This window comes from Lemur catta, chromosome 11, assembly GCF_020740605.2.
Source record: "Lemur catta isolate mLemCat1 chromosome 11, mLemCat1.pri, whole genome shotgun sequence".
NCBI classification, from domain to species: Eukaryota; Metazoa; Chordata; class Mammalia; order Primates; family Lemuridae; genus Lemur; species Lemur catta.
This window is the reverse complement of record NC_059138.1, coordinates 74738114-74763448: the sequence shown is the minus strand read 5'-3', so window position 1 is coordinate 74763448 and position 25335 is coordinate 74738114. Positions and strand designations below refer to the sequence as shown.

At 42.2% G+C, this 25335-nt stretch overlaps 1 protein-coding gene across 3 annotated transcripts in view; it reads right to left on the bottom strand.

Annotated features, from left to right (window-relative positions):
* Positions 1-24402, bottom strand: part of LOC123647634 (cyclic AMP-responsive element-binding protein 5) — a 121330-nt gene extending 96928 nt beyond the window's left edge. For 2 of the 3 annotated variants that reach the window (XM_045565245.1, XM_045565246.1), the window contains exon 1: positions 24192-24382. In XM_045565245.1, coding sequence (XP_045421201.1) covers positions 24192-24238 — 47 coding nt within the window. In that variant the 5' untranslated portion in view covers positions 24239-24382. Of the gene's footprint in view, positions 1-24191 lie in introns of all 3 variants that reach the window. The other variant, XM_045565243.1, reaches the window with a different exon arrangement.
* Between the last annotated feature and the right edge of the window lie 933 nt (positions 24403-25335).

Below are 25335 nucleotides of genomic sequence, written 5' to 3'. Positions count from 1 at the left end.
TGAGGCATGGAACAAGGTAAGATGTGTGAGCTCATGTTGGATTGTTCAATTACTACACTGAGTCCTGCAGCATTAAGAGTTTTCCAACTTGACAGATTATTCCTCTTTATACACTTGTATAAACATACTGCTTATGGTTGAAATCTATGTAAGCTTTTCTTTCAATTAAAATGTCAAGGATGACAGACTGTTTTCACTGTCCTTAACAGAGTGATAGGTACCACAGCAAGCGATTTCATGCCCTCATTTTTCCTCCCAAAGGATGTTTTCCAGTCTAGGGGTGTCTGAAAAGCCTGAACGGTGTCTGCGGGTCTTCCTTGGCCCTGGGCAAGCCTATCTTCTGGCCAGTGCTTCGGTTTGGAAGGTTTGAGGAGGGTCTCTGCACACTGCTCTTCTCTCCCAGGGCTTCAGAAGATCTGCAGCACCCCAGGATCATCCACTAAACTCTCAGGACAGACAGATCGGCCACATATGCGATCAGGCCAAGGATGAAAAACTTAGGTTAGAAAATTAGAAGATCTGAGTTTGAATGGAGAGTTCATTTGCCAAAGGAAAAAAAGAAAATTGGAAGATCAATGTTAGCATTGAAAGCAGACCATAAACACTGAAGAAATCTGAAGAAGATAAAAAATACTAACATAAGGACTTGATGGGGAACAGAATTTAAAAAACTGAAAAGTGGCCGGGCGCAGTGGCTCACGCCTGTAATCCTAGCACTCTGGGAGGCCGAGGCAGATGGATCCCTCGAGGTCAGGAGTTCGAGACCAGCCTGAGCAAGAGCGAGACCCCGTCTCTACTAAAAATAGAAAGAAATTATCTGGCCAACTAAAAAATATATATAGAAAAAATTAGCCGGGCATGGTGGCGCATGTAGTCCCAGCTACTTGGGAAGCTGAGGCAGTAGGATCGCTTAAGCCCAGGAGTTTGAGGTTGCTGTGAGCTGGCTGATGCCACGGCACTCACTCTAGCCAGGGCAACAAAACGAGACTCTGTCTCAAAAAATAAAATAAAATAAAATAAAATAAAATAAAATAAAATAAAATAAAAAACTGAAAAGCTTCAGGGAGCAGGAGATCCAGATGCCATTGCTATTAGAGTTGCTGGCTCTGGAGAAAAGACCTTACTAACTTTTGGATTCTCCTTTGCATCATCTGTCTAATGAACAGATCGGACTACAGGCTATCTCAAAAGCCCTTGAGGCTCTAAAATGCAGATTCTAGGACTCAAAAAAGAGATGTTCTTAATATAAGTAGACTATAAATTCCACCATGATAAAGGGTGTCATTCACTGCACACTGAAGCATCCACAGTACTCAACCCAGCACCTGGCACACAGTAGGTGCTCAGCGTCTACACTCAATGAAATTGAGCCAGTCTAGCATTTAGCTCTTAACATCAAGACTACATTTGAAACATGACTAACCCCTAAATATAAGGTGTTCCTAAAAAGCAAGAGAAGTTGATTAAAAAGACTTTACATTCCATGGGGCCCACACTTCTTTCTCACTTAAATGCAGCGTATTTTCACACAGATTAGAAAAAGAGCATTGCTCGCTGTGCTTGTATTTGTTTATGAAAAGAAACGTGTACTTCCTTGGGACCTTCTCAAATGAAGTGTTGTGGTCTATCTTGGCAAACTAGTTTTTGTCTGGGAGGAGGAGACTGAAATGCTAAAGAGAGAAACATAAACTCTTAAATCTTAAGAGAAAGCAATTTCTAACGCAAAATGCTTATTTACTCATTCTTCTCTGATGTGAAATTTTAAAATTTGTATTTTTGTAAAGAAAGCAAATTGTCAGGGTAATCAAGTAGAATGTGAAATGGAAAGACAATATACTTAGTTTCTTCCACAGGTAATAGTTACGTTGTACAATGGAGTAATGAAGAACATGGGCTCAGGAGCTGACTGCCTAGGTTGGAATCTGAGTTCTGCCACTTCCTAGCTGTGTGACCTTGGGCAAGTTACTTGGCATCTCTGTGTCTCCATTTACTCAATTGTAAAATGGCCATGTTAAATATGTTGAATATGCTAATAAAAATTAGTTGTTATTGTCTTTGTTATTATTACTATTCTAAAATGGTGATCAAACAACAGATTAATCACCATACTACAGTCAAGAAATTATAGCTTGCTCTTAAACACCAGTCTTTAGTTTTAATTAAAGAACCAAAACCTAACAAATATAAAATGTCCATCACTCCCTGCATACATAAGATATTTTTTTAAAAATCCATCAACTTGAGACTCCCAAACCCTCCTACAGGGGCATATGGACTTCTCTCACCCACAACTTTACAGAATTTCAAAATTATTTCTCAGAAAAGCCCCTTGAAAATATTTCCTCAAAATGGAACCAAACTAGTTCCCAGAAATCAGTCCTCAGTATCTTGTTTTTCCTGAAAACAATGACAGAAATCCAACAGAAGTAATACTTGGGAAAATAGGAAAGCTATCTGGCCCATATTTAAAGACATCACATTACCTGTGTCGTTTTTGTGAATGAGCTCACGCTCTGCACGGAGTCTTACTGCCAACCTCCTAAAGACAGGGGGCCAAAGACAATATTTTCCCTTTTAACAAATGAGACAAAGAAGTAGAAACAGCCCTAGAAAAGGTGCGGAAATACCAGTAGATTTAGTTAAAATGTGTATTCTCCCTTTCAAAGCTTTCTTAGGCTCAAGGGATGGCAGGATTTCCCTGCAAGAATTGTTCCCCACCTGATTTTCTTTGGTGACACAGACATTTGGGGTGTCCAGAAAGAGAGTTTTGCCTTTGTATCTATGTCTCTGCCCCATCCCTAGCCCTCATTCTGTTCTAAAAAGCTAGTGCCAATAGCAAATGCTACAGCCCATCAGCGACACCCGTAAGGCCATCTCCCCGGGATAGAGCAGGACAGAGCTCCACGGCCTGGCACATTCTTGCACCTTCATGGAAGCATCCTCTTCCTTCCTGCCACAGAGCCTTGACGAAAGTAATCCTCACCACCTTTTCTGGGCAACCACACTAGCTTGGGGATTTTGCAGAGGGCTTTGAGTATACCCTACACTTTTCCCTAGTAACATTTATCACTAATTATTCAATGAATCAATCAATCACTCATCAAAGATCAATTAGACACCTAATATGTGTCAGGCTCCCTGCACTCTCATTTTAGAAGGGAAAACCAGTTTGGCCAGTTAGATTGTTTGTATAATATTAATAATTCATTTATAAATTTTCAGTTGGTGAGGATATAATGATAAACAAAATAAATGTGTTCTATAGTCTCTTGGAGTTTACCATATCAGCTTCCTGATTGTAATTCATCAGTGATTTGTTTTTTTTAGAGATGGGGTCTCGCAAGTTGTCCAGGTTGGCCTTGAACTTCTGAGCCATCCTCCCATCTCAGCCTCCAGAGTAGCTGGGCATATAGGTGCTTGCCACAGAGTCCAGCAATGCATCAGTGATTTTTGAGTAATATTTTTAAATGTCTCTCCTCCCAACTAGACAATAAACTTCATAAGTCAGAGATTGTGTCTGCCTTGTACTGCCTACATTGAAATTTTAGAGAGTACATGATACCTAATAGGTGTTTAATAAATATTTCTTGAATTAATGAAAACATAGATGTCAAGGATCTCTTCTACTGACGATGGACATTCCAAGAGTCATGTTTAGATTATATTCATTAACTAATGAGAAGAAATTAATTGATTTACAAGCCATAAGTAAAACTCCAATTTACATTAACAGCCTAACACAACTCATTTCTGTTCTTGAAAGGCATAAATGGTTACCCCTAAGGTAATGTGTACTTTTTATCAGTGCTCCTTAAATTAAACTCAAGCTTTCAGATGAGTTCTAGACCCATTTGTTTTTGCATCAATTAAATTAATTTCCCTTTGAAATTATATTTTAGACATTTCATAGGAAAAGGCCAAGAATAATTCAAGAACACTCATCTGTCTCCAATCTATTTAATGTTTTAAAAATTGGATGTCTGCCCTGCAATAAGGTTGTACTTTACAATGCTCAGAGCTCTGCGCTAGGAGATACCAGTTACACCCACACCATGGTCAACTAAACATCTCATTTCTGCTTTGCACAGACTTATTGATATTGACAAGGGCACTTTGGAATCATTATCACCAGGGGTGTCGGAAATTAAATTTACCACACAAGGTAAATTTGGGCCTCCTTTTTATCAATTTTGTACTACTGATGCCTTTATTTTATTAGATATAGTGTCTGATATGTTAGAAATGATAACTTCTTTTTCTTTAAATGAAAGCCTGGGTTTGAGAAAGCCAACAGTAGTAATAAAATGTAATATGGCTAACAGATCTGCATCCTTCTGGAGCCTTTGCTCGGTTTTATAGCATATATGCTGCATCTACTTAGGCGGAGGGGATGTTTACTAGTGCTTTCAACTGTTTTACACAGAGAGAGCAGTAATGGGAGGGGAGATCCAAATTTATGATCATTCTGTTAAGACCATTAAATCAACCTTTAATTTTTTGGCTTCTTTAATGACTGATTTCTGCATCATTAATCTGAATTAGTCATGCAGTCAGCCCGATTCATTTGTTAACCAAAAACATAGTTGAATTGGTTTCTGATGCACTATCATCAGAAAAAAAAAATCTGTTTTCAAAATCTGATATTTTTTTTCCTTGTAAAGAGCTAAAGGCTCTTTTTAAAGATCTTTTATAAAAGACCCTAAATGCTTGAACAGTTTGGCTTTAGCCATGGGTCAGACTTACAGACATGAAGAGATGGGTTTTCAATCAACCAATAACTTCTCAGTTATATCAATTATTCATAAAGTTACATTTAGAAAAGGCAAGTAAATGCAGATCAAAAGATAAAAGAAAAGATGATTTTGAATGCAGCTCAAATAAATGCTGTATATCTGACTGGCTGGGGAAAAAAAATATCATTATAGAGACATAACCCTAAGTAAAATTTCTTCCTGTTGTGAGTTGTTAATAAGCTTCCTCCTGCCTCTTAAGGACAAATAAGTAGCCCTCTGATTACGAGCCTTGTCATTTACATGCGACTGCTGCTTGCATTCATTCACCATAAATGAATAATTCATGAAAACATTCACGAAGGCCCTTGCCTGGGTATTCAGTGGAGGCAGAGAAATCCCTGAGCTGACAGCCGAGTGGGGAGCCCCACCCCCACCCCAAGCTCTAAGTCAGCAATTCTGTTTGGGTTTCTCCTGGCTTTTCATCCAGCGTGTCAGTTATCACCTTTTAACAAATCATTTGTGGTGGAATCATACCTAGCATAGCACCATCCTCCGATACCTACATTCCAAATAGACAACTGAATCTTGCAGCTGAACGATGACAGCTCCAGCCGCAAAGAGACTTCAGCGAAAACAGAACTCTTGAAAAAAATCTATTGGATCACCCAGGCAGCCCTTGCTCAATCTGTGCCTTTTGCAAGGCTCCTCACGCTATTGCCCTCACTAATGCTTTTATCTCACCTCTTCCTGAATCTAGAGGCAGGGTCTCTTGGGCAATTTTCAAATATCTCTCCTGGGAGACTAAATTTATGAGCTCCTCCACCCAGCCACTTGCTGGGATTATTTCAGCTCTTTAAAAGGCGGCGCTAGAATTTATTAGCTCCACAGATACCCTGGCAGGGGAGGGATGTGTCAGTGGTCCAGAGGGAGTGGCTTTCAGCAGCTGTGACTACATGCACGGACTATGCAACCTCAGGCGGCTAAAATCCTGATTTCTCGAGTTCTGTTCTTAATGATAAAGTAACAGCAGTGCTGAGAGATCACTTGTTCTCCAGGGAAACGCAGACAAGGGAAAAGGCATTGCCTCGCAAGGCTTAGCAAACTCCTCACTGGGTTACATCCTTACGGAGAGCGACAAACTCTATCTATCTCAGCCCCTGCTGTAAGCCCTTCAGCTTCGCCAAAAGGCTGATTACCCCTGTAATCAAATAGCCAAAACCTAGGATGAGTCTAAGGGATCCTTGTCAGGCCAGGGCTGAATGTCATGGGGGAGGGACAGGGGAAGGTGTGGAGAGCTTGGAGAAGGTTCCAGAGAAGTACAGGAAAATACTGAAAGGCCAGAAGGGGAGAATTAAGGGGGAAAGTGAAGGGGATAAGGACTCTCTAGCCTTTAGAAGACACAACAGAGAAGGCCGGGAGAAGATGATAATAATCTTCGAGGTTCCAAATTACTATCTGCTGAGAATGGTCACGAGTTACTTTCAAACCCAACTGGAGCACAAGGACAACAATAAATCAGCAGCACATGGGATTTAAGTTAGAAACGAACATCTCCCGAGAACGAATCGTGTAAAACAATTAAACGGTTAACTGGGGTTTTGGAATTTCCTCTTATTAGGCTCTTAAAAAACAGATTCTGATTTCTAGGGAGGAGGAAGAGGAGTGGGAGGAGGAGGAGGAACTGCCGGAGCTCTCAGAGTCCTAAATTAGGTCTATTATTTTCACTTATTCCAGTCAGAGTGGCTGACAGGAATGATAGAGATAATAGTGACTTCCATCATTAACCAGGAAATCGAATAAAGCAGCCTTGTGTGGCTGGCAAGGCGCAGGCTTGGGGCGGCCTCTCGCTCTGCCACCGCCAAGAGTGTGTGATCTGTGTGAGTCATTTAACTTCTCTGTTTTTTCACTGGCAAAAACAACGTGGCTGTAATACCCACATCACAGGTGTGGGGTGAGGACGACTTGGGGGAATATTTTGAGTGTGCTTGGTCCTTGGAAGATGACAAATGATTAATCTGGTGTAGAAAATAAAATTATTACTAGTAAGTAAAGCTATATTGTTCTAAATTTGGGGGGGAAGTGTTGGGGGGAAAGACCCAGAAACACCCAGGCTCTCCAAGGGGTCTGGGTGTCTCTCCCATTACTGTGAATCCTGGTGTATCCACTATCTCAGGGAGGAGAGCATTTGAGAGCACTGAGCTCGGCACACGGTAGGAGCCCCATAGAGGTTTGTTGAATGACTTACTGAGGTTACCTCATAATACACTGTCTTTCATTTCCTGGCAGCTGTAATCCCATGACATATCCATGACAGGCACCTTTTTAAGGAGTGTGATAGCTTGAAACACTATCCTGATTTCCAGAGGCAGTCAACTTATCATAGCCTTGAGTGAGGAGTATCTGGGGAAAGGTAGAGTTTCTAGGAAACTCTGCACCCTCTCTTATGCAACTTTCCCTGAGCTACCTTTCAAGTTCTCCCACTCTGTAAGAGCACTTACCATGAAGCTGAATTGATATGAATCTGAAACACTTAGTAAAATAGTAGCAATAAAGCTCATAATAATGATACTTGGCATTTACTTTGTACTTTGCATCCAAGGATCTCAAAGGCCTTTTCAACCAAGCTTTTCTATGTTCCAAGCTCCTCATGGACAGGGCACACAAGCAAAGAAGCCACTGCCCTGTGGACAGAGTTGGTTCCATCATTAGGTTCTGAGATTGAGATTGTGGCTATGCTATTTGCCTAAGTGCAGCCACCACACACACACTCCCACGGACATCCACATGCTAAAAGGCAAAAGTGACATTAAGATTTTTGGTCCTAAACACATTTTTGCCTGTATTAGCCGGGTCAAAGCTTAGAACCCAGGTTTACATTTTTATAGGCTTGTTTTATTCTGATGTTTCTCTCAACCCTCTTCTCAGGGTATTTATAAGTACAATTGAAATGTCTGTATCTGTTCTTTAAAATGAAGTTTTAAAGGGCTTATTTGTCTTGTAAGTTCATTCTGAAGAAAATTTTGTTTATGTTTAAATGATTAGTTAAAAGCCACACAGGGGTTTATATAAAGTGTTTCTCCTAACATACTCTTTCCTTCCCTGGTGGCCCTGCATTTTGCGAAAGAGAGTGACTTGCTCAGTTTCTCAAATTATTCCCCAGACAGTCCTATTCCTACTCACAAACAAATGTGGTATTTGGGGTTTCAAGTTTAAAATGTAATTTGGTATCATTTCAGATGTCTTCCTACAGCTTAATAGACATATTCCTCAGAAGGACGAGGGGTCTGATTTTAATTTGTGGTAGGGTTATGGGCACAGTAAATGTCAATTTTAGCTATAGACAGTAAGTCCCTAATATAAATAGAAATGGAAAGTGACTGGCAGTACATTTAAAGAACATGCACCACACTGTGCTTGTTCACAGGAGGAAACTGTTCCCGAAGAGATCCCTTCACTGGTCTGTGATGATAGCTTGGTTTCTCCTCAGAACCCTGAAAAACAGTTGCTTGCCTGAATAAAAAAGCCGAGTGGTCCTTTCTCAGGATGTGTCAACCTGAAGATCATAAAATGATAAAGCGAAGTAGCTGAGCCCTTCATGGAATGGTTTTGAACATGAATATCCCAGCAAGAGTGTCCACTGCCTCCGCTCCTCAAGGGACCATGTCCTCAATGCCTCTGAGTTTCTAATTCTTTACGTGTAAAATGAAGTGGCTGAACCAACGATCTTCAAGGACCTTTTTAACCCTAAAGTTAGATGAGTTGATATGATCAAGAGTGGGTAGCCAGACTTATGGAGAACTCCAGAACTATTTATTTCGGGGAAGCAACTCATCAGTTAAGAGCAGAATTTCCTCAAAGTCAGACACAAACAGACGAGTGATTCCTCACTGGCCTCTCTTGTGTATTCCTTTGCTTGAACGAGAGAAAAGCTCCAGTGGTCTCCAAGTGCAAGTAACGTTTAGCAAATTAAGGCAGGATCTTGGAATCCTGAGGGGTAGGAGAGGAGGTAGTTTTTTCTCACATGCGAACAATGATCTTTTAAATGAGTGTGAAATAAAGCTTTCACTCTCTTGTGCACTAGAGTGAGTCATTTATTATTAAGCAGAATAACATCTTTTAGAGAGGTAGGACAGGTCTCCCAATAAGCCATTCTGTCTTTTCACTGTGGTTCCATCAGACTCATTGGGACTCGGTCTAAACTGGGCATTTTAAGAATGACAAAAATCCTCCCAAGTTTTGAGCTGCCAGGAAAAACATTTTCACTACTTAGTAGTAGATACTACCTGACCCTACCTGCTGAATAGCTGAGATAACATTCCTTAAGTGCCTGTGTTGAGCTCTGTGGATGAGTCAGTCTACAGTGCCTGCGATGGTTAGTTTTATGTCAACTTGACTGGGTGACGGGTTGCCCAGATACCTGGTTAAACATTATTTCTGTGAAGGTGTTCCTGGAAGAGATTCGCATTTGACTTGCAGACTGAGTAAAGAAGTTGGTCTTCCTCAATGTGGGCAGGCATTATCTAACCCACTGAGGGCCCAAATAGAACAAAAAGGTGGAGGAAGGTTGAATTCTCTCTCTCTTCCTGATTGCTTGAGCTGGGACATAGGTTTTCTCCTGCCCTTGGTCTAGGACTAACATCACTGGTGCTCTTGGCTCTCAGGCCTTCAGCCTCTGACTGGAATTTATACCACCTGGGTCTCCAGCCTCCACAATCTAGTGAGCCAATTGCTTATAATAAAACATATATATGTTTCCTATTGGTCTATTTCCCTGGAGAACCCTAATACAGTGCTCCGTCATTAGATTCTTTTCCCTAGAAAGTGTCCTATATCTCCTCAAATATATTTGGTAGAAGTGAATTAGTAGAATCCAGGCATTAACTCTGAGATTCTTCACTTTGTACTTCTAATCATTCAACAGGTTCTATTCATTCCACCCCCAAAATAGACCTGGAACCTATCCACTTGGCTCCATCCCCACTACCAAGATCCTAGTCCAAGATACTTTCTTCTCTCACTTGTTTTCTTCTAACAGTTTCTGCCTCCAGTTGTGCTCCTCTCCATGCCAACCTCTGCCTTGCTGCCAGAATGATCTTCATGAACCGAAGATCTGGTCATGAGATTTTCCTGCTTAACATTCTTCCATGGCTTTCCTTAGCATTTAGGATTTTTTTTTAAAGCATCTTTTAAATGTTCTACCTCTTTGATGCCTGTTGTGCTATTTTCTACCTGGCTTAATATGTTCCACCTACCCTGGCTTCCATTCATTTCCTAGAAGGTGCCACACTCTTTCCTACCCCAGGACCTTGATACATCATTTGGTCTCTGCCCGGAATGCTTAGCCATCTCCTCTTTTGTTGAACAATTTTCATTCATCCTGTAGGTCTCCTTTTATTTAATTTAATTTATTTTTTTAGAGACAGGGTTTCGCTCTGTTGCCCAGGCTGGAGTGCAGTGGCGTGATCATAACCTTAAATTCCTGGGCTCAGGCCATCCTCCTGCCTCAGCCTCCTGAGTAGTTGGGACTACAGGCATGCTCCACTGCGCCCGGCTTATGCTAATTCTAATAATATGTCTATAGGTATGGTTGGTTGGTTGGTGTCCATCTCCCCTATTAGACTCAAACCTCCCTGAAGGCAAGAGGGATACATCTTTCGACTGCCAGAGGTAAAGTCATTCTGATTTCTTTTGATCATTGGGAAAATGGGTGCTTACTTTGTGGAGCATGCTTCTCCATTCGGATGGAGAAGGGAAAAAGAGACACCATAATATAGCTGGAAAGGTCTCGAGAAGTTAAGAGGATTGATCTAACATAAGTGAGCACCAGTGTTTGCCTACATGCTATTGGTAATAGATCTGCCTTTCTGAAGCCTGAGGCTATTTCTCTTGACAAGCACAAAAGTGAAAATGCCAAATGTTCTTTCCAGGGCTTAGGATTCCTGCTTTAGGTTAGCACTGAAATATTTCAACCGTTTTTAGGATAGTTAAGTGTTTTCCATTTTTGCCAATGGTTTCAATTGTTGAAGCTCTCCAGAATGATCACAAACCAAAACTTTTATGTAGAGTTCCCAAGGATCGACTATATATGCTGTGCAAAGCTCTTTAATTAAAATAAGGCAGAAAGAGGCTATAGTTATAAGTGCCATGGGAATGCTTGCCTTATAAGTAAGAAAACTGGAAAAAAAGATCTTCTGTTTTTTCACTCAAAAACAAAGTAAACGAAATCAGTGATTTCAAAGTCCAGTATGGCTGAGAGAATTCATTTGCTTAATATGGAGTGGGCTTCAGAGTGGTGGGGCGGAGGGTGAACGTCCAAGAATGACTGTCTACAGCAAATTTCTGGCAAACTGCTTGGCCTATTGGTCCTCAGCCAGTGTATGTCTTCATAAATGAATTCCACATCTTTATTAAGTTAAGTATTTCTCTTTTTTTTATTATCTGAAACATATTTTAAATATTTTGTTTTATGACGTCCTGGAAATTGATACAATTCCTTCCAGATCAAGCAAAATGAAAAAAATCAATTGCGTTTTTTTTATATTTAGAGCGATTACACAAAAATTATGCTCCAATTTATCCGTTACTATGAATATCATTTGATGTCACATGTGAACAGCTCAGGCAGCCAGAATTCGAAGTGTTTTTCCGAGTAGATGGTTTTTCACAGAAGAGCCCTACGTGATTATTAAATAGAAATAGGCCCCTAGTGTGAGCTGATTTGTAGAAAAGTATGTAGTAAGAATTATACATTTTAAATTAGAATGAACTTTTTTTAAGAAAAAGTGCAGGAACAAACCCAAACACATCAAAAGCCTAAAGTGAATCTCTAATATCAGATCCTTTACAGAAGTGAGTCACCATTTGTAACCCAAAGAATGAATCTTATTAAAATGAATTTTATCTGACACAGATGGAATTTCAAAGTTGGCCCATTTACAAATGAGTTAATTGGCTTTGTCCAAAATAGGTTTTGGGGGGGGCATTTAAATCATCAGAATTATTGGTAGAGAAGGGCTGGGGAATGGAACCCAGCCCTAGCAGAAACTAGACTTGTCTTCCCCACTTTTCAAATCCCAGTTCTTAAAACCTCCTAATGGGTTTCACTGTTTTCTTTCCAGCGCTTATCATAATCAGGGAGCCGCACATTTGCATCCCTAATGGACCCTTTTCAAAAGTGTGTTGACATTTCAGTAGGTTTTGAATAGCTCTTAATGCTTCTCTCAATTTGGGCAGGTGCCCGCAGATCTCCTTATATGGGTCTCAACATATAGACTGTCTGCTTTACTCACGGGGTTGGTGGGTTGGTTTTTTGTTTTTTTGTTTTTAATCCCTGGGAACCTATCTTAATTATACTGTTAAAAAAGTGAAAACTCAGGAGTCAGATGACTCAGAAAATGAGCATCTAGCTGGATGCCCACACGCAGGGCAACATCTTAACTACATCTGTGAAACTTAGGCCACAGTTAAAAGTATCATCCCTCGTGTGGTAAATCCGCTTTTTGGAGCTTCTATTTTTATCGAAAGGAAATAGATATAAATAAGACCATCAAGATAAACATAGGTTAGGGGAGAAAGTTGAAAGCAAGCAGGGAGCTCATCATCTGGGCACAAACTCCCCTGTGTTTTACTCCTCACATTTTCTGCGAGGACTAAGAACCCAGACAGCCTGCGGGGGCACAATTTTAGACCCACCTAATTTTTCGTGGCTTTAATAAAAATGCGATCCAATAGAAACAAGACTAAAATTATTTTTTTTTAAGTTTACTTTTTCAAACGTGTACTCAGCTTCGCTATGTTTCAGGAACTATGCTGGGAGCTCAGTGTGAATAAAAGATCATTTCTGCCCTTAAGAAAGTTATCATCCATTTAAGACAGACCGGCAAAGAAGTCAGCACAAGGTGTAATGGGAGACACTCCCCGCCCCAAAGTGATATCTAATACCCTGGAGGTTCCAGGGGAGGGGTCCTAGAAGAGCAGACTCCTGGATTGTTCCAGGAAAGATGAGACGTGAGCCCCGCATGGCAGGCACACACATGCACGCCTATGTGTGCGTGCAAGTGTACGTGTGTGGGGAGGGCCGTGTTGGTGGTAGGGGCTCCAAGCAGAGTTAGCTGTCGGTGCAAGGCAGGTTGTTAAAGTATGTTAACAAAGCTATTAAATAACTACTGTCAGACAATCTCTTTGGATGATAACAACCCTTTCTAGAAATATAGATTATCTGATGTGCATCCCATTCAGGTGATCAATCCCCGTGTAGATGGCAAATTGGGAACTATACATATTTAGAATTTTTTAAACCGATTTTCCAGTATTTCAGGTAGGTGGCTAAGCTACAAATTAGGAGAACTATTTGATAAACTGTCCTGCATGACTTTGATTATTTTTGCATTAGGAAGCAATGAAATCAAAGAAAAAGATATTGGGGTAAGTGGGAGAGAAGCACTGGGAGCTCTTGGGCACAGGACTCAGTATTTTTCAGAATCAAACGAGCTTTTCTTGGCTCTATTGTTCTATATTAGACTGCTCTGGACAAGGTAAAAATGGGACCAGAATTTGGCCCTACTTGTTCTGATTCTTAAGCCTTTTCCAGGACGGAAAGTTAGTAAAACTGATTTTTCTCTCCAGTATTTCTAGTTTTCATTTATTCTCATTTTGAGCTCAATAAATACAGACAGGCATAAGATGAGGTAGGGTGGGGAGGTAGGTTTGAACGATCACTGTTATGCACTGTTTTCACGGGAAGTACTGAAAATACTTTTCTGAGTTTTGTGTAACTTTTACTCTCTCTTTTAGGTACTTCTTTTGCAACAAATTAATTTTGGTTCCTAAAGAGCAAGTTCCTACTTCCAAGTTCTGTGTAGAATTCTGCTCTAACAAGAGAATAAATAGATTTTCCTATGACTGCCAGCATAGAGTTAAAACATATAGATTTAAAGATAGCGGATTTTTTTTTAGTCTATTTTGACTTGAAACCTTTTGATAAAGTATATTGTCGTCCCCTGGTTTCTAAACCAATATTGGCAGTCACTGAATGCACCCTTTCTTTCAAAGGAAAATAGAGGGAGGGAAGGAGGGAGGAAGAAAAGAAGGAAGGAAGGAAGGAAGGAAGGAAGGAAGGAAGGAAGGAAGGAAGGAAGGAAGGAAGGAAGGAAGGAAGGAAGGAAGGAAGAGAGCAAACCTTGGCCATCCTGGCTGAAATATGAAAATGTGTGAGGGTACGAGACAAGGTAGCATCACAGAGTGAATGGCCCAGCCCCAGGCATCCTGGCCCAGCTCTCTCCCTCACTTACTGTGTGTAGCTCACTCAAAACCCACCGCTTCTGTGCTTTTGCATATGAAAAATGAGGCTATAAAAGTGTCAGCCTGCTTTTGTCAGGAATAGCTAGTAAAAAATAATTGGAGGGCATTTAATACATACGATGCACAATGTTCATAAGATAATTACTCCATGGATCCTCACTATGTTGCTGCTGAGTAATAATAGAGCTTATTAAACAGAAACACTATAACAGAATTCGAGTTTCCAGGACCAGTCCCAGCAACTTGAAAACCTCAGTCCATGCCCTGCCTCCACAATATACAGCATTTCCCTACTGTGACTTTTTTAACAACACAAAGAATATTTCTCTCCAATCTGTTTGCTTTTAGCAGATTTTTTTTCCTTTTCCAAAGAGGTTGGCATTATAATGTCAGACAAATGACTAGAATAACCGTGCATTGATCTAGACACCAATGAATAAAATATATCAAATACTGCACATCCCTAGAGTGTATTATTCCACTCTACAATGAATAATACAAAATAGTCAAAAATGGTATAATTGACTCTGGATACTATGGGGTGGGGAGATCCATGTATTTTTGAGTTGTGGGGTTATTTTCTGGTAATTGCCTGACTTGAAATTTTAGTTTGTCCATCAGACAGTTCTCTTAGCCATGTAAGTGTGTTTTTTTTTGAGGGCAGGGAGTATTAAAGACCTGAGAAAGTGGCTAAGCCCCACAGGCCTCTTTTCTTGTCATATAGTTGTTGTCAAAAAGATTCACTATTATGTCTGGGGACAGGGGAACTCCGTGGCATTTTGCGTTCAGTAAAAATGTCTCAAACCATTTTTCAAACATTTTGAGGTTTGGCACAAACCTGAAATCCATCTTGCCAAGCACTTTCCCCTCTTAATTCTTAAACCCATGTGTCTTTCAAGGGAAATTTAATCCGTATGTTTCTGATTCATTTACACTTAACTCATCAAAATGGTGTTTTGTAAGAGCCATTTGATGTTCATGAAGTCTTATGAGCTTCTCTTTTTATAAGGCTGAAAAGCCTTTCTTTCTGAGAACCAGAAAATTGTATTTTACCAGCTGTAAGCCAAATGATTTGAGCTGTGTAAAAAATCAGGAACCTGCTGAATTTAGGGGGCATGAAAACAGCCGACACAATGACATGAATAAAGGTCCTCATTCTGCCTTCTCACACATCTACCAGAGACCTTTCAAACTCATTCTTTCCCTGAGGAAGCCAATTCCGTGAGGCCTAAGAACAAACTATAAGGCTGAGGCAGAAAAGAACTATATGGCCTTGTGGCAAAAATTCCCATTGATTCTGGAGCTTCCCATTGACATTCCCCGCTCAGAATCAAAAGAAATGAAACCTGTTGCATTTCATTAGATGAATCTATTGCTAGGAAATAAAATGATCAACAAATGCCAGAACTAGAAGGGATTCATGAAATCTATAGTCCAATAGTATCTGGATTTTGTTCCAAGAACCCCTGGGTGGCAGTGGGGATGACTTAGGGGAGGAGATATGTTTTCCATCCTGGGCTTCTGCACTCGAGGACTTTTAGCAAAGTACTCCGAGGGTGCATTTAGTTTGAAGCAAATACCTTGATTTTATATGAGGACGTGGAGGTCGAGGGAAGGAATCTTGGAGTTGGGGCAGAGCTGGGAATACAACCCAGGCCTCCTGACCCCTGCCCAACATCCCAGCGACCTTTCCTCTACACCAGTGCTTTTCGACGTCTGGTTGCAATTCATTAGGGGGCCAGTTGATGAGAAATTAGTGAAATGAGTTTAATCTAATGTCATCAGTATTTTAGAAAAATGAATAGGTATCTAACAAATAAGATAGCCAAGAAATGTTATACACAGTGAAAATTAAGTATTGTTTCATAAAAACTACATATATGTGTACATATATATGATGTATACATATATATACACACACATATTTGTGCTGGGCTATAATATAAAATACATTTTTCACTGTTGCTCATATCAAAAAAGTTTCAAAACTACTTTACCATACAGAAAACCATGTTTTGTTTACTGATAGTTCAGCCAATAGCAGTTTTCAATTTGCCTTTTTAAATATCACACAGCTGGAAACACCCAACATGACTGTTCCCACCTCCAGGAGGAAATCCCACAAAACTGTGGCCTGTTCCACCGAGGGTGGCTTGAGAGAAACGGATAAGAAAAAGTGGAGGTGGGAGGGAGGGGGACAGATAAGTAGTTGACAAAAGAATGGGTCATATTCACTGTCCTGTGATTTACAAATGACACGAGTGATTTCTGACTTGCGTTCAGTGCAACTGCACAGTTGAAGATTCAGACATACGAGCACAGAATAGTTCCAAATCGCATTTTCCAAGCACTTAACAATCATTAATTAGTTAGAAACATCCTTTCAAGGTCGGGAGGCACAATAGTTCATCTCTACACAACAGAGCTTTCGAGACTCCCAGCAAGCCGAATAGTCCGGCACCTGGGTAACGACTGTGGGAAGATTAATTGGGTTAACTGGCTGTGAAGGATCTTGTGATACAGCATTATGAAAAACGCTGCTCCGTGGCACTGTCAGATGTCAGAGCAGGCCGGCGTCCTTTGTGCCTAACAGCTGAAAGCTGCCTCCATGGGAAGGATGCAAAGTCATTGAAACAACTATGAATTACCCTTTGCTCTCTTTTTTCAGAATCATGTAATGAAGTGACAAGTTTTCTGTGGTCACAAAGTGCTAGAGTCTCTTTGGGATTAAAGTGCAAAGTGGGGCTGTTTGGGAATTGTGGTCTAAAACTGTTCCCTAGGTGGGGAGCAAGAGGGAGGAAGCAGCGCGTTTTGGAGCCCAGAGGTCACATCCTGCAGGTGGGTGGGTGCTGGTTCTGGGGCAGCTTCCAAGCTCTGTCCTCATCGGACATGCACTGGGGGTAGCTAGGGCTCATGCGGGGAGAGGGAGAAAAGAAGAGAGAGGTGGGAAGCAGAGGGCTTGACTCCAGGACGGTTATCCGGGCGCATTTATGGCCCAGGACTTCTGGGCCTAGGGACAGCATGCTCCACTGCTAACTAGACACCAGGGGGCTTATGGCTGGAAGCAGAGAGCAAGCTAAGCCATCTGCCTCCCAAGCCCTCCCTCCAGACCAGACGGTGGAGTCTTTGCACAGCCAGAGCTGAATGACTCCCAGCTTCTCCAAGGCCTGCTGGGAGCTCCTGTGTGCCCCTGCGCATCTAAATCTCTCTTTTCACCCTTTCCACCCCACTATCCCCAGGAGCCGGAGCTTCAAAGAGGACTGAGGAGCACTAGCTTGAGCAAAAAGAACGAGTTCCTGGCACCAGGAAGCCCACTGGCCCGGCAGGGCAGAAATGTGCTCCTTACTGCCTTAGAGCTTGGTCTAGGCTCTGCCACCAAGTGGTTTTATGATATGGAATAACCCTCTTCACATTTTGGGGTGGCCTTGATTTCTGAATCTATAAGATGAGAGGGTTGGGCCGAATGATCTCTAAGGTTCCTACCTTGTCAATGCATTAAGAATGATAAGATTATTATTCTACTGCTAAGGAAGTTCCAGATGGTGACAGCAAATCCAGATCAAATGACGTTCCCTGTGACCTGTACACTGGAGCTTCCTCTTTGCCCTTGGAGGAAGGAAATGGCAAAAGCAGCCATGTACTGAGCTAGGGCAAGATCTGAATTCAGAAAAATAATCTGGCTATAGAGAGGCCACTGCATACTCCGTATCAGTGTGGATGCTGGTGAGAACAAAACTAAAGGCGAAAATGCAACACAAGAGCAATTTACATCTACATTTATACTAAATGGGTTTATTATAATTGCTGTTATTATGATTAATTTCAGAGGAATTAAATGGGATCAGCCCTTTATTGCAAAGTGTTGCTGAGACGACAGAAGTATTATGATAAATAAGGTCAAGGAGAGGCAGACAAAAAAGAAAAATTACTTTATGCCATCTAAAAAAAAAAAATCTACTACTTAACTAAAAAGGAGTGAAAAAAAGACCTGGCTTTTCTTGATGCTGAAACAAACTACATTAATTCAGAGTGAGGTGTTAAACCTCATTTTCTGACCAGTGAGGAAATGGTCATGTACAGCCAGTGGTATGATTCCCTCTTCACTTCCCCACCTGCTCAGGGCCTCACCTACATTGTGTGACTCAGTTTACCTTTCCTGGAAGGAACTGTTAAATGACAGTATTTCTCACATTATTGATGCCCCAAATATATTCAGACTTCCAAAAACAGTCAACTAGTTCCATTATTAAATAATCAGCATTTACTGAACACTTACTACGCTGAGTACATTACACTCTCATGATAGACTCTCATAGATGAAGCAACTTAGCTTACGGCACAATCAGATCAGGCCACATCGATTACGAGTAGTTAGACTCCCCCTCTTGCAAAACAGCTTGTTTTGCAGACCTTCCTTTAGCAGTGATATGGGCTCCACTGAGGGCAGAGGGGCAGAGCCAAGTGGGCAGACAGGTCCAAAAGGCTGCACGAGGGGCCAGCTGGCCTTTTTGCCATCTCAGTGCATGGATTCAGCCTAACATGACTTCAATTCAAAATTTTTGTTTTAAAAAATAAAAAGTTCCTGGGCTCCTAAAACACAGTAACTCTATGGTAGGCATCCCAGCTTACACAATAGTCTCTGGGCCCTGTTTCCCCATGAAGATGAATGATTGAGTCTATGTATTAATAGATACCTTGGCACTCATTTGGAGCCCTATTATTGTTTTTTCTAGGCTCTGATTTTTCGGACACATCCAGTTCCATTTCAATCATTCAGATGGAAAAGAAAAAAATTATAAGGTAAAATTTAATTTTTGGTATCACGTGAAGAGAAAGGCAGGCTTTGTTGCTAGCTGGACGGGTCTTGGCTCTTGCATAACTACCGTCCCACTCTCCATAATAATAACTATTGATTAATTCTTCTCGGGTGCAGTGTTGCCTCATCAATCATTAAATAAGCTCTCCTGCCAGTGTAGGTACAGGAAAGAAAGATGTATGGACTTGTTTTAAAGTGTTTGTGCACTATGCACTGGACTTTGGAGTGCTAAGTCAAGTCAATTTCAGTTTTCAAGTGTGTAAGTCATCAAGGAATTGCTCTTATTGTAACCAAAACTCATGAAATAACACGCGTCTGAAAGCACCCAGTCTTATAGCATACATTGTAATCAGGTCAGCAAAGTCGTTTAAAAATCACAAACTGAAATTTGGACCACAGAATGTTTACTGGCCTGGCCACATTTATCAATGCCCCCCATCGTCCTTCTCCCTCTTGGCTACTCCCCGCATCCCTGTGCTGCCACTGCCTGCTCAGGTTCTTGGACTCACATCTTTCTGCAGCCCAGTGCACAAGGAGTCCCCTTAGAAGGTCAGAACCCCATGAAAACCAAACAAAAAGGGAGCAGAATTGAGAAACCAGTGCTTTACGTCACAGCTTTTCTTTCTTTAAGTACAGTTCCAGATTTTCCCACCTTATTTTCTGCCAGGCACATGACAGGGCTCATTCTAAGTCTACACTAATTTCTGCCTCTTAATGTTGACCTGGCCTTCCTGACCAATGCTCACTAAGTAAAACCCGAGACAAGGCTTTTATCTCATACCGTGAGACACCCTTGGGCCCTTTTCCAGCTTAGATTTGGGGATCCCAACATGGAACCCTTCATGTGCCTCTTGGGCCCCACCGATGTTGTATGGTTCCACCAGCTGCCATCCTAACTCTTCCACTTGCCACCTTGGAAGTCCCTTTTCTCTTCAGTCTCCAAAACACCACTTTTTACCATGAGAAAAGATATGCAAGAGGGAGGCAGTAAGTTTAAAAGATAGCTCCATGCAACTACAGATGTGTGTTACACACATATGCTATTGCAAACAGAAACTTCTAGTTCTCATGACTGAATTCACTCACCCCCACTTCACTCCATTTCCTCATTCACAAAGCTCCAGTTGGGCACTAACAGGCACTCAAGGGTCCTTTTCCCAAACGCTATTGTCTTGTATCCTTCCCTCCACCCAGGCCACAGGAAATTTGGCATTTTAATCAGTAGTAGTCCTCACCTCACTTTGATCAAAATGGTCCTTTTACTTCTCCTTTTCTAGTACCTGATGAGAGTTCAGACCTGCTCACTTTTCTGAAAAGAATGAAGGTGTTACCAGAAGAGAGGCTGGGGAAAGAAGAGGCCTTGAGCTGGGAACGAGAAGCCCAGTTAGAGTCAGGGAGGCTGCACCTGCAGCTGTGACTGCTGCCAGGAGAATCCTGTGCTGCCATCCTCAATGACAGCAGCCCTAAGATTGCTTCCCTGTCACCTCACTATATGCCAGGGGCCTCAGAACACTACCTCCGCCCCTTACAACAGCTGCACAGTAGGTCTGGTTATCCTCATCTTACAGAGAAGATAGAAACCGTGGCGCAGAGAGGGGAAGCGGCTTACCAAAGTCACACAGCCAGTAAGTAGAAGTGTGACTTGAACCCAGGCCTTTTTGACCCCAAAGGCCACACTTTTTTCAGGAGACCTCACACTACTTCTCTGATCAATAGATGCCAGTTTCCCTGATGTCATGGCCTTCTTTCATGTCATAGATGTGTCCACCAAAAGAACCATGGCAGGGAGAAAACACAGAATGTAAGTTCAGCACTGACTTACAGTGACACTCAGGCCTGGTCAGCCGGCACTACTCTGCTCTGTGCCTGGCAGACAGAGGGATTTGTGCCTCTTCTGCTGAGCTGTCAAAGCCATGACTTGTCCTTTACCTGCTCACATACAAAGCATGGCCCCAGGGACCCCGGCATAAGGCAATGCCGCCCCTAAGGACATGTAAAACACAGACAATGTCAACCAGGATTGCCCAACTGGGCATTTGGTGACTTCGATGGACGGGCAAAGGCATTAGGCCCCTTCCTTTATCAAGTCATGACCGTGATGGGAAGTTTGTCAGGGATGGTTAGCTAGACTCAAGGCGCCAGAGCTTGTATGCACTTTGACAGGTCTGACCCTGAATTTTCACACTGACAAACACAACACACACACAAGCCGAGGACAAGTACAACTGAGGAAGGCTGAATAAGATCAATGGATTGTATCCACGTTGATATCCCGGTTGTGGTATCATGCTGTAGTTTTGCAAGATGTTACCATTGGGGGTAACTGGGTAAAGGGTATGTGGGATCTCTCCATATTATTTCTTAGAAATGCATACAGATCTACAATTATCTGAATAAAAATTTCAAATAAAAAACAATCAAAATACACCCCTCCCCAAAAAAACCAAAATAGTCACCAAACAGTGGAATTAATGATTTTAACCCCTCTGGACTATCCTGGGTAACTGTGATGCACTGAGACCATATAAGTGCAACCTGGTATTGCAGCTGGCACAGAGAGGACACAGCCGGGCTCGTGCTCTGGGCCTTTCTCTGACAGTCACAAGCAGGGCAATTCTGATTATGGGTGAACAACTTGGAGCCAAGCGGACATAAATTGTAATGCTCCAAAAAAAGAAATCATGCCCTCTTTATTCCTGAAGAGTCCCAAGCACACACTTGGCACTCACCAAACTATGCACAATGACTAATAATCTTCACCACTGGTTTCGTTTCAGCTCTGGGTAATTTGTCCCCACAGATAGGCATAGCTACAGTCTTTCCCTATTGCAATTAAGCGGGGCCCCAAAACACATAAATACATACTTTACAATAATGCTACCACCCCAGGTACATAACTATATACCTCATGTTAAGGCTACTACCCTGGAATTTGGCTGAAGAATAGGAGTATTGTCTGGGAAAATTATCTTTCTAACAAGCACATACAGTTTTGCCTTTCAGGACCTTTGGAGGTTTTAAAATGTAGCCTTAAATCTCATTTAAAAACTTGAGTTTATGTTAAAATTATAGAAACATATTAAGTAGTCATGCCATCTTTTGGAAGAATTAAATTCAGTACAAATACCGTTCTGCACCACTCGTGCGACTGAAGCATGAGGATCTACACCTCCTGCCTTTTTAGCAGCGTTTTGTGGATCTGAAGGACGTGCGGGACCTTTTAGGGAAGTTTATTGGACAGGTCAAGTCTCCCTCGTCTGCTCTGCCACTGTTTCTGACAGGCTCACCTAGGTAATTACATCTCACAGAGGCCTCCTCACAGGTGGCATTTGAAAACGAAGAATTCCACCACATAAGCAATCTTCATGCCAAAAAGCAAAAACAAACAAACAAAAAACTTCAAAGTAAGGAAAGATATGCTTCTCTTCACCCTCCCCATTCATTTTTTTTTTTCAGGCACTAATTCATCTTGAATTTAAAATGCACTTTTCTCTGAAAAGCTATGCCAAATACCCTTTAGCAAAATTTTGTATAGAACACAGACCCAGACATAGAACTTTCGAGTGGAAAGGGACTTCTGAGATCATCTGAGATTGATTCCCCGTGGTGGGGAGGAGCTTAGAGCCCACCTTGTCTTTCCCCTCGCTTTCCAGTGAACCCAGATGGTTTAAGTGATTTGCCCAAGGTCAAGCATCCGGATTAGCACTCAGGCCTTCCCACCACATCATGCTCTTTCCTCCAAAAAATCACTACCCCTCACCCCTTCCCTCTTTGACTTCTGCCCAAAAAATAGGGAGGAGAGAAAATCCATAAAGTCATGATTAATTACATCCAAAACATGCGTTAAATAAATAAACATAAACACCTTTCTGGTATGTGCCCCAAGCCTCACTCTGCATCCAGCTGTACGATGACAGGGACAGAGGAAGCCCCAGAGAAGTTCTGGAATACGCAGAGTGCGGGGATGCTGGGCTTGTCCTCTCCTACAGGGCTTCGGTTTATAGTCGTCTAATAATGCTGGACGGTTTCAGAAAGCACTCAACGCAGGCAGTGCATCGCAATCCTAAATCTACTTTATGAAACACGCAGAAATGTGGTAATAATTTTCAAAGCATAAAAATCTGTCTCTCTCTGGATACACATTAAGAACACCATCATCTGCTCCTCTCTCTGTGTATTTTAGCATTAATTCCTTACTCGCAACTATTAACCGTTTCTAAGACAACTCAATCATGAAGTTTTTATCACTGCTTCCACTACGGAAACACAGGATCTTAAAATCCATTCAAGAACATGGCAGTCTTAAAGGTAGCACTGGAATCATTGTTATGTAGAACAACAGAAAGTTAAAATTCTCCAGCAAATGCACAACCGCTGTTACCTTAGTCGAAATCATGGGTGAAAGATTGTAACTACTTTTCAGGATCACATATTACTTTCAAAACCTACAGTATATATGCTTAATAATACAGCACGATCATTAACTCTTCATACAACTCTTCATACAACACACACACAGTTTCCCAGTCATGTGCAATTCACTCAAAAACCACCCCCCACCCACACTCCCACCATCACTTCAACCTTTCATGAAAAGACAACCGTTTTGAGCCATTTAAAAAAAGAGAGAGAAAGAATCTTGGTGGAAAATAATATACAGCTGTGATAATATCATGTTATTTTAAAATACCATAATATAGTTTTACTTTTAATAATAAAAGATAAAAAAGGGGCGTCTGTGAATAATTAGAGATTGCAGTCTGAAGCCAGTTACAGTCACTGCAATTGATAATAAACTGAAAACCCCTTGAGAGCAGGTAAATGCTTTGCAACCCTGACCCCCTGGCTCTCACATTACTTAACTACCCTGCAGTTCTTGCATTACATCACCATTCAAGCGATTGGTTCCTGCATTTTAACTCTCTCCCTGTCTCCTCCGATTAGGAGCGACACCGCAGCTAAGAAACTTCGCCCGAGTTTGCTCCTTCTCGCTTTGCTTTTTATTTGTGGCCCTTTTGCTTCTGTTGCTTCGGTTTGCTCCGCTTTTTTTTTTTTTTTTTTGCGCCCAACCGGCCTCTGTTCAACTCTTTCAGGTCTCTGTACTAGAACAAAAACTCTGACCAAAGTGAAAAGAAATGCCTCCTCGGGCAAGAAGAGGAGCAGCAGCGGAGGGGCTGGGGGAAGAGGAGAAGGAAGAAGAGGAGAAACAAAGACAGGCAGAAAGGGGAGAAGGGGGAGAAAGGGAAGAGGAGGAGGAGGAAGGCGAAGATTCGAGAGCAGAAGGCAGCAGGGGCAAAAAAGTCTATAAAATCAGGAAAAAGAAAATAAAATTAAAAACAAACCTCATGGACATCACTGAGGCTGAATTCCCTCCTGAGGTGCAGAACATGAGAGCTCTGGAATGAGTGTGTGTAGAATTTGAGCCAAAGCTTAACTAGCTTGAGTGAGTCATATCCTTCCCATTTGATTCCAGGCCAAGCGATGATGTAATGTGCTGGCCCTTCTCTTGCGCCCAGCTCTGGCTCTCTCCCTCCGGCTCGATCGCTCTTTCTCCTGGGCTCGCCCTCCTCCCCCTTCTCCTTTTTAGCTCAGTGCTAGTGAAGTCACCATTTAAATCTGGCAGAACTGAAGCAAAAACTTCAATGTAACCAAAACAGCCCCAGGCCGAGTTCCAGGCTCAGGGAGCCTGCCTGGTGCAATTGCCCTTAGAAACGGGTAAACAGAAGGGGAAACAGTGCCGCCGGGGATGGCCCTACAGCTGCCACCGGAGAGCTCAGGGAGGGACAGGGACTTCTGCAGGCAGGGGTCCACTGGTTCTGATAACAACAACGACAAAAAATGCTGGTTAGAAAAAAGTGTTTGGAGAACGGGAAATAATGCTGAGACACGTGTAGAGGTGGAGGAGCAGGGAGCGAGAGAGCAGGTTGGAAGGACTGAGTCTGAAAAACCAACACGGGTGAGCAGCCCGGGCTTTCGTTCAGAACCAGGTGACAGGGTTTCCATTGCCCAAGGCCCTTTTTTCCTGGAGCTGGATGGGATTTTCTGTTGCCGAGTGCCAACCACCACCCCTCCAGAGAGTTCTCGCATCTGACCTCCCTGTCAGCAAGGGCAAAACCACTTCTGGTCCAAACACGCGCCCGTGTCTGGAGCCATCAAGGGCTGTGAAATCACAGTCACTTCTCCGCCGGCCCCTGCTGGCCGTTCCTTTCTGTGCTAAAGGAGAAGGGCCCTGGCCGCAAAACACAAAGCTTGCCTTTCCGAGATGAGATTAGCACCCTGCTCTCAGGTGAACCGTCCAAAGAGGAGGGAATAAAAATATGTTCCCCCACAAAACGAAAGATGGGCTACCCCTTCCTCAACTTGCTGGAGGGGCGTGCTGGTGCGGGTGGGGCTGTCTGCGAGTTTAAAGAGGATACAGGGAGAACCAACCCTGCGTGTCTGTTCGTTAATTACAGAGCTGGGAGAAACAGCCCCTGGGGGAGGGGG